The sequence below is a fragment of the Phyllobates terribilis genome, unplaced genomic scaffold (genome assembly GCF_046119375.1).
Source record: "Phyllobates terribilis strain yellow unplaced genomic scaffold, ASM4611937v1 Scaffold_3__8_contigs__length_932513732, whole genome shotgun sequence".
NCBI classification, from domain to species: domain Eukaryota; kingdom Metazoa; phylum Chordata; class Amphibia; order Anura; family Dendrobatidae; genus Phyllobates; species Phyllobates terribilis.
This window is the reverse complement of record NW_027362763.1, coordinates 535,577,321-535,587,681: the sequence shown is the minus strand read 5'-3', so window position 1 is coordinate 535,587,681 and position 10,361 is coordinate 535,577,321. Positions and strand designations below refer to the sequence as shown.

At 34.5% G+C, this 10,361-nt stretch overlaps 2 protein-coding genes across 2 annotated transcripts; both read left to right on the top strand.

Annotated features, from left to right (window-relative positions):
• Positions 1-1,002: 1,002 nt before the first annotated feature.
• Positions 1,003-2,607, top strand: LOC141258223 (oligodendrocyte transcription factor 3-like). Its single transcript, XM_073673237.1, has one exon. It carries the CDS (start codon positions 1,220-1,222, stop codon positions 2,015-2,017), a length of 798 nt encoding a protein of 265 aa, XP_073529338.1. The 5' UTR covers positions 1,003-1,219; the 3' UTR covers positions 2,018-2,607.
• A 5,809-nt stretch (positions 2,608-8,416) lies between these two features.
• LOC141258222 (oligodendrocyte transcription factor 3-like) lies at positions 8,417-10,159 on the top strand. Its single transcript, XM_073673236.1, has one exon. The coding sequence runs from the start codon at positions 8,609-8,611 to the stop codon at positions 9,404-9,406; it is 798 nt and encodes a 265-aa protein (XP_073529337.1). The 5' UTR covers positions 8,417-8,608; the 3' UTR covers positions 9,407-10,159.
• The last annotated feature ends 202 nt before the right edge of the window (positions 10,160-10,361 follow it).

Here is a 10,361-nt window from a genome sequence, read left to right as displayed (position 1 = left end):
GAGTCTGTGTGGCCAACAATGATGTGGCTTGTTCGGGATTTCTTTTCCTTCTATACTGTTATATATATAATTTGTTCATTAACAACTCTGCACATTAACAAATATCTGTCTGTCTATCTATCTATCTAGGTCTCATATCTATCTATTTTTTAATAGTTTGTTGTCTCTTGTAGTTGGGTTTAATAATTGTTTATCAATAAAGGTGTTGTATTATTAGTAAAAGGATTTTTTTGTACTTTATTATATACTATTTGGTGGTAATTATAGGATTATGTACTATTTGTTGGTACCCCCAAAATCTAATCTAATTTTCTTATTGTGAATATAGGTTTAAATTTCCAGTTTTTACTACATAAATAAGCAGCATACTGTTATGTGGTTGTTCATTAAAAACTCTGCACATTAACAAATTTTACAGCAGTGCTTTCACTATAGGTTTACAGTCATATAGTTTATATACGTGACTGTTGTATATTTATATAGAGTTATATGTTAATATGATTCTCTTTAAATAATAAAAAAAGTAACCCATGTACATTTTCGACAGTCTGAAAATGAAGAATGTGTATCAGTTGAAATGTTTGTTTTTTTAAAAAGAGAATCATGATAATGTATAATATATGAACATACAACATTGAATACAACTATTTTTGTATTTAGAGCAATGCAATTTCATTTGTATATACAGTATATCTCTGTCGTATACTCCTATACAGATTGTAATTGTACATATGCATAGTTAGCTAAGTATTTGGGGAGGGAGTATACGGCAGCTCCTGCAGTGGTCAGTTTGCTTTGAGTCTGACAGTCAGGGGTTTTGTGTTTCCTTGACTCTGGATGGTCCATGGCTGAGATGTCCCAGGGTGGCATCACAATGAATATGAATAGGGCCTCTCGCTTAATGGGACAGTCAAAGCGTACCGCCCTGAATAATGGCACGTTATCCTAGCAAGACCATTATAGATAGGAGGGCTTCTTTTGTTTGGCTCCTCTGAAGTAGCTGTATAAATGCTCCAGTTTTCAGTCTGTGTGCCGTGCATTCACAGCTCACATTGGCTACCTGGAGGTTAGAGGAGAACACAACTAAGGGAGAAAGTCCTTCTTTTCTCTCTCTATCTTCATTGCTTACACAGAAAATAGGACTTATAAGACTTTTGCTCTCTGAAAGTTTTATCAAGGCCTGAGAAACTTTCAGATTTGAAGCACGACACTTAACAAAATGAATTCTGATTCCAGCTCAATGTCCAGCAGAGCCTCATCTCCAGATATAGATGACATGTATCTGAGAGGCCACCATCATCATCTCCAGGACAGCAGAATGAACTCTGTTTCTTCAACCCAGAATGACATCATGCAGCAGATGTCAGAGGAACTTCTTTCCCGGCACAGTTCTAGAGGAGAAGGAGAAAACAGCAAATATAAAATAAAGAAGCAACTGTCAGAGCAAGATTTGCAGAAGCTAAGGCTGAAAATCAATGGCAGGGAGCGCAAAAGAATGCACGATCTGAACATTGCCATGGACGGCCTGAGGGAAGTCATGCCCTACGCTCATGGACCGTCAGTGAGAAAACTTTCAAAAATTGCTACTCTTCTGCTTGCAAGAAACTACATCTTGATGCTGTCGAGTTCGCTGGAGGAAATGAAGCGGCTAGTGGGTGAGATCTATGGGGGCCACCACTCTGCATTTCACTGTGGGACTGTGGGACATTCTGCCACTCATCCGGTTCACCCACCAAATGCCGTCCATCAGATGCATCCCATTCTGGGAAGTGCATTGTCTTCTAATAACACATCCATCCTTTCTGGACCATTACCTGGAATCGGCAGTATTAGGCCTGCACATTCACTGCTCAAAACTACACCGACCCCTCCGCTCCCACTTGGCAGCAGTTTCCAACACTGGGCAGGTCTTCCTTGTCCTTGTACTATCTGTCAGATGCCACCACCACCTCAGCTGTCTACTCTGTCAAGCAACCTGACCAGAATCGCTACAGAAGGCAAAGACTTGCTAAAGTAATAATTCCAACCAAAAAAGACTTTTTTTCAGATGAACTGCATAAATCTATAAATGTATATTTGGGGTGTTCAGGAAGACTCCGCCATGAAATCCTGTTTGCATGCATGCTTCTTTTTCTCTGCACCTTTTGTAATGTCATCATAAGAAACTCCTCAGCAAGGTAACATTTAGTCTGATAAAATGTTGTATATGTAAATGTTTAATGTAAATATGTCCTGAGATTAAGATAAAAATGTACAGCCAATTATTCATTACATCTGTGGAAGCTTGTATTATAGCGGAATATGTCTTTACTACCAGAGAAGTGGAAAGAACCATGCATGCTAGGAGTGAGTCTTGTGGAAACATTTGCCTGGCTACCAAACATTTTTCCTTGTAACAAGGGTTTTATTCATGTGACTGTTCACATATATAAAGAGCTGATCAATGTATTTATCATTGCAGTGATAACAATTTACAACATACCACGTTACTATAAATTCCGCATTGTATAGAATTTGAAATGTTGCATTTTTGTTCACTTCTCTCATTATTGACCTTGTAGTTCTTATGTGTTTTCTGTATTCTATTCTGTTAGACCTCAAAAAAAGCGTGTGTTTTTTTTATATATTCTCTAGACATATGGATATATTTATTTTGAGTAGTCTTCTTTTCAAATAAAAAAAAAACAACAATTTGCACTGGATCTTTGTGTCTTTAATTTCAGTTTGTAAAAGTAATAGCATTTCAGAATATTTTTCTATTTATATTTTTGTTGTATTTTGGGATATTATAATATATATATGTATATATACATATATATGTATATATAAATATATATCTATATCTGTCTATCTATATATAAACATACATAGATACACACACACACAAACACAATGTATGTGTTTTACATGGTTGCAAAGAAAGAAGACACCGCTCCAACTTTTCTCAATCAATTTTTTTCATAATTCCTTACTGGATTATTTATAACCCCTCTTATAAATGCAGTCATATTATCTATCTTTAGTTCTTTCTCTATCCATAGTTTGACTACTTTAACTGTAAAGAACCCTTTCTATATTGATGTCTAATTTACTTTTCTTCCTTGGCAATCATTGACATCAACAAACTATAAGCCAATTCTTTGTATTGACTATACTTATATTTATTCACATAGTTCATATCACTCTAAGGTGACGTTTCCAAGCTGAACAAGCCTAATTGTTCTTGCACTTTATCATAAGAGAGCCCTCCCATCCCATCTAATACAACTCTAGCTGTTTAAATACTACCCAGCTCTCCAATATCATTTTGAGAATGTGGAGCCCAAGACTGAATCTTATATCCGAATTGTTGTCCTATGAGGGATTTATACATTTGTATATGTCATATAGCTCTTTCTTTTATTTATGAGAACTATGTATACATTTATAAATATATACATATATGTGTATAAATTTTACAATTTAATTACATTTAAATTGTGTCAAGTCTGTAAATTAGGGGAACTGATGATATTGGGTCAAGAAAAGATTCAAACATTTGTATAAAGCAATAGGTATTTAATGAGCTCATTTTTCACACAATAAAGTGTCACCTCACATTTGCTGTTTCTACGTGTGATAAGTGTATAAATGTATAAATCAGGCAGTGCAGCTGGAGACAGATGGATGCGCAAGAGAAACGTTTTGATCACATTAAGAAACAGGTTCATCAAAAGATAGTGATGATTATGTTTAGTGCTCCATTTGCCACAATTAATAATGGGATAAAAAAATACAGTTAGGAATTTTATGTATAAAGAAAGTACAGACAAGTCTACAAAAATTGCACAATGCATGAATCAAGCGCTGATAAAAGAATCAAGAAGAAACCTATTCAACAGAATCTATCTATATGTCGATCTATCTATCTATCTATCTATCTATCTATCTATCTATCTATCTATATCCATTATCTATCTATCTATCTATCTATCTATCTATCTATCTATCTATCTTCATTATCTATCTATCTATATTCATTATCTATCTATCTATATCCATTATGTATCTATCTATATCCATTATCTATCTATCTATCTATATATCTATATTGTATCTATCTGTCTATACCCATTATCTATCTATCCATATTCACCTATCTATCTATCTATCTATCTATATTCATTATGTATCTATCTATATCCATTATGTATCTATCTATATCCATTATCTATCTATCTATCTATCTATCTATATATCTATATTGTATCTATCTGTCTATACCCATTATCTATCTATCCATATCCACCTATCTATCTATCTATATTCATTATCTATCTATCTATATCCATTATGTATCTATCTATATCCATTATCTATCTATCTATCTATCTATCTATCTATCTATATTCATTATATATCTATCTATATCCATTATGTATCTATCTATATCCATTATATATCTATCTATATCCATTATGTATCTATCTATATCCATTATCTATCTATCTATCTATATTGTATCTATCTGTCTATACCCATTATCTTTCTATCCATATCTATCTTTCTATCTATATCCATTATCTATCTATCTATCTATCTATCTATCTATCTATCTATCTATCTATCTTATCTATCTATCTATCTATCTATCTATCTATCTATCTATCTCCATTATCTATCTATCTATCTATCTATCTATCTATCTATCTATCTATCTATCTATCTATATCCATTATCTATCTTTCTTTCTATCTATCTATCTTTCTATCTATCTATCTATCTATCTATCTATCTATCTATCTATCTATCTATCTATCTATCTATCTATCTACCTATCTATATCCATTATCTATCTTTCTATCTATCTATCTATCTATCTATCTATCTATCTATCTATCTATCTATCTATCTATCTCCCCTTTATCTTTGTTGTGTACAAGTGCACCAGGATTTATCTGATGTACAGACTTCCTCCTAATCATTATATGTGGTATGTATGAAATATCAAACAACTTTTCCAAACTTTTCTTGGATATTGTGGTGTACACATACTTTCCCAACACGAACCTCATTGTATTGTGCTGTGCTACTACCCTATCTCTAGCAACAAACAGGGATGTAGTGTCAACTAGAATAGTTATAAAATACGTATTAAAATATTAAGATAATGATGGCTTTGTTGTGGGTTCTAGTGAGGAAATTGTTAAAGATTCCTGGAAGAAAAAAAGCTGTAGAAAAATCTGCAAATTTAGGTGAAGACACAGATTTTCATACACACCATACTATGGATTTCTTCTGGATTTTGTTACAAATTCACGTTTGGATTTGTTCCAGGGTGGTAGAGATTTTTTTTTACTGTTTGTGAACATGAGGACTACATGTAATCAAAGTAGGTGAAGGAAAGGTTTACACATGTACTTTGCATTCTATTGGTCTTACAGAGACAAAAGAGACCCCCACATTTGTTGATATCACTGCTGAAGAGAAGATATAATAGCGTGGGGAACCCTTTGACTGTATGGACACTACAATCCTCCAAAGCAAAGAGCTGCCCCAACACAGAAGAAATGCAACATTACATGCCGGCAAGACAGATCATGTAAGATATGGACAGAGAACTTTGCTGGGCCGAGAGTTGTTAATTGTTGTAGCTGATAGAATTCCTTCTTAAACAGTTAGCTTATATATACATAGATTAGCTAGTTAAAGCAAAAAACACCTTTCGGACGTTTTAAAAAAGATTATAGAAATTCTAGAAACATTTATGTTAATTCTTAATAATTCAAATAATTTAAAAAGATATAAAAATAGGCATTGTCTTGGCCTCATAGATATAAAATGAAGAGTACTATTTTACTGAAAGAGTAGTGAAAGCTTAGAACCAACTTGCAGCAGAGGGGAGCAAAAAGTGTTTCCAAATCTGTTCTGATGAGGTCATCGCACAGATCGGCAGCAGGCCAAAAGCACTTGACCGACATATGTCAGAGTGACATCCATACAGCATATTAAATACAATGATATACATTGTCTACAACCTTTAATATGTAAGATAAGCTTTAGCACGTTGGGAAACATTTTTCTACACTATTTCCTGTGCTGAATCTGTTTAATTTTTTTGGCTACATTGATAAAGTGTGAACTTTACAGAAAGGAGATTTGATAAAAAAAAGGACATTTCTTCATGATTTGCAAAAAAAACATGCCCATGTGAACAGCAGCATAAACCTTAATAGGTACTATGAAAATCACGGAAAGAACACTTACATGATTCACTGTCGTCTGAATGAGGCCTAAAACTGAACCCTAACTCTGGTGCACATGCCGTGACCCACATTTATTGAAGGGTTTTAGATACTTTTTTGCACTTCACTAAATATTTTTACAAAGTATCCATAAAATGAGGTGTGGTGAGTTAGACTACCATCAGTATTTGTAAGCCAAATTCAGGAGCGGAACAATCAGAGGAAAAGTATAATAGAAACACGTCACCACTTCTGGATTGATCACCCACTCCTGGTTTTGGCTTACAAATACTGAGGTAAAATACTGACCAAGTACTGAACGTGTGACCTTATTCTCTAGCTTTTTGCCTAAAAAGTGGTCAATTAAAAGTAAGACAACTGATAGAAGATGTAAAGTTAGACTAAGGCAATCTAAAAATATATATTAGCACATGAGCAATTGATACATTTAGTACATTCTAGACTGTCTCGTTTATGCTAACACAATTACTATTACTAACGACTGTTACATATGTTGTCATGTGAATATGCCCTTAGTCCTGCGGCTTTGTGATCAGATCCTGTCACTCAATTAAGATACTACTTTTTCAGGATTTCTCAGCAGTAAGTGAAGATTATACATACAAACAATACAATGTAAGTTATATATGATTAATTATATGTATGTTCCAAGCAGAATAATCTTTAGCGCACAGTCGGGTTCATGGAATAGTAAGAAACTTTGCCTAACATTTTTTTTAATTTTAACCCAAGTACTGTGCAGTATTGTTACATTTGTTACCAGATGATAGAAAAAAAGCTTTATCCTACATATTTCTAGGTCTCTTAAACTCCAGATATAATTGCCTACAATATTTGTGCTTTCAGCTTTATCATCATTGAAAGATTATGAGGTTCCAATGTACGGTAATTTAACAAATTCTTCATTGTCTCTTTGAACATATCAATCTGAATCATTCAGTGATAAAAGAATGAAATAATCTCCCATGTACTTACACAGTACAGGATCTAACTCTCTAGCTCCAGACATTGTATCGTGAGCTGCAGCTTCCAAAATTTTCAGGTGATCAAAAGCGACGAGCAAATGAAATCTCTAATAGGGAGAAAAATAGTTTTTCATATTCCTAATTTTCCCAAAGATTTATTTAAAATGTATTGGTATGTTCTGAGCAGACTGCTAAAGTATATTCATTAAAAATGGCAAATGGGAATAATTGTTAAGAATAAGGAGTTAGAAAATATCAAACTAAAACTGTGCTGTTTAGTCATTTGTTGCTTTTTTCTGTTTAGAAGCAATTCTTCATATTTGTTCAAATACAGTATATCTGGAAAAAAAGATTCATCTGCTCACACTTACTAATACACACAGTCACACACTGTATACACCTACACTCATACATGCATTCATCCATATATAAGCCCATACATTGGAAAATTCCAAAACTTTGCCAAAACTTTACCGATACATTACGTACATTTTTTAAAACAATTACGAAACGATGTAGAGTTGCATGGAAATAGTGCATGATACAGATGACAAGTGTCTTATACAGCATTTTTTATATGCATAGGTTTTATTGCAGCTGTACTTGATATAATAAGGAGTTATAGTACAAACATATAGTTGAATTTAGATCCATAAATCTAAAACGATTATACTGCTTATCCTTTCTATCCTGTCTCTTATATGGTTTGACAGGTAAAACAGCAAATTTCAATTCATAGTTTGGATTGTGTATGAAATTACTTTTATTTAAAAAGATTCTATTTTTGTAGATACAAACAACATACACACAACGTACACATATTCACAATTTCTACTATTAATATGTTTTTTTTTTGTTTTAAAATATATTTGTATTTTTGTATTACTTATGTACAAAAAGCATGACTGTGATGTATTTTGTGCCTAAGTGTTGATAGACATACACTTTACACTTGTACATCTGTATAATAAGTTGTTTTTAGCAGGAAGCAGTGAAGGGCAGCTTCTGCAGTGGTCAGTCTCTTGTAGTCTGTCACTCATGGGGTTTTGCATTTCCCCAACCAAGATATCCCAGGGTGGTGTCTCAATGAATATGAATAGGGCCTCTTGCTTAATGGGACAGTCAAATGCACCGCCTTGAATAATGTCACGTCATCTTAGCAAGACCATTAAAGATAGGAGGGCTGCTTTTGTCTCCTGTGAAGTAGCTGTATAAATGCTCCAGATTTCATTCTGTGTGCCGTGTATTCACAGCTAACATTGGCTACCTGGAGGAAAGATATCTTGCAAGAGCTAAGGGAGAAAGTCTCTCTCTTTCCCGCTCTACATTCAGCTCAGAGAAGACAAAGAACTTTTATCAAGACCCGAGAAACTGTTTTAAATCCAAAATATCTATAAAATGCATTCTGATTCCAGCTCAATGTCCAGCAGAGCCTCATCACCAGACATAGATGACATGTATCTCAGAGGCCACCACCACCATCACCATCATCAAAAGGAGACCAGGATGAACTCTGTTTCCTCTACCCAGAATGACATCATGCAGAAAATGTCAGATGAAATCCTCTCAAGGCACAATTCTAAATCTGAAGCAGAAAACAGCAAATATAAAATAAAGAAGCAACTGTCAGAGCAAGATGTGCAGCAACTAAGGCTGAAAATCAATGGCAGGGAGCGCAAAAGAATGCACGATCTGAACATCGCCATGGACGGCCTGAGGGAAGTCATGCCCTATGCTCATGGACCGTCAGTGAGAAAACTTTCCAAAATTGCTACTCTTCTGCTTGCAAGAAACTACATATTGATGCTCACAAGTTCGCTGGAGGAAATGAAACGGCTAGTGGGTGAGATCTATGGGGGCCATCACTCAGCATTTCACTGTGGGACTGTGGGACATTCTGCCACTCATCCAGTTCACCCACCAAATGCTGTCCATCAGATGCATCCCATTCTGGGCAGTGCATTGTCTTCTAATAACATGACCGGTCTTTCTGGAGCATTACCAGGAATTGGCAGTATTAGACCTGCACATTCACTTCTCAAAACTACACCGACCCCTCCGCTCCCACTTGGCAGCAGTTTCCAACACTGGGCAGGTCTCCCTTGTCCTTGTACTATCTGTCAGATGCCACCACCACCTCAGCTGTCAGGCAACCTGACCAGGATCGCTGCAGAAAATAAGGACCTACTAAAATAATCTCATTCACTGTTTATAGCATAAGAGACTTAAGAGTTGAGACTTTTCATCTATGGCTATTATTTGCATATGTAAATATGTATTTGTGATGATGCAGGAAAACGCAGACACTTATCCTGTTTACATGCATGCTTCTTTTATTTTTGTATTCCACTCTTTTAGTTTTCCCATCAACTCTGTTGATTTGTATAACATAATTCATCAAGTCATCTCTACAAGATTTGATGGTACATGTAAGTTTGTTGTCATAATATGTATGTATGTAGGGAAATGGATAGTTAAAAAAAGGGTATATATATAGCAAGGTGTCAAGCCCATCTGTGAAGATTGTCCAATACTTGTCCATGCCATTTCTACCTGAAAAGACCCATGCATGCTAGGAGTGAGTCTTGTGGAAACATTTGCCTGGCAACCGTGCAATTTTCCTTGTAACAAGGATTTTATTAGTGAATTCTTTGAAATCTGATATTTTTGGTGTCATTATGACTGTACATGCTAGAAGGACATTAGACTCTAGAAGCATCTGTTCCCAGTTCTAGAAGAAATTCTCTATTGGTGTCCAGTTTCTAACTGTCATTATGGACATCCCGAACTCTTCGTATGTACAGAGACCCGGTTTATATATTACATTGTGGCAGGTTTATGAAAAGATCACAGTTAAGAACCATTTTATTTGAATCTCTTATAATTCTACATTATTCTTTTAATTTCTCTTTAGCTTCTGGACTTTTGCTTGAAACTCAAACTCAAAGAGAGCGCGTCTTTATTTTTTATATTATTGATAAGTATAAATCTATTTATTATGAACTTGCTCTGTTTCAAATAAAAAATAATATTTGAATTGAACTTGTCTTTGTTTCTTTCTCCAAGCAAACTAAATCTAGTCAAAATAACACATTTTCTGCTGATCTGATAGTTAAAGGGTGTTTTTTTTTTCTTTTTTAGAATCCATTAT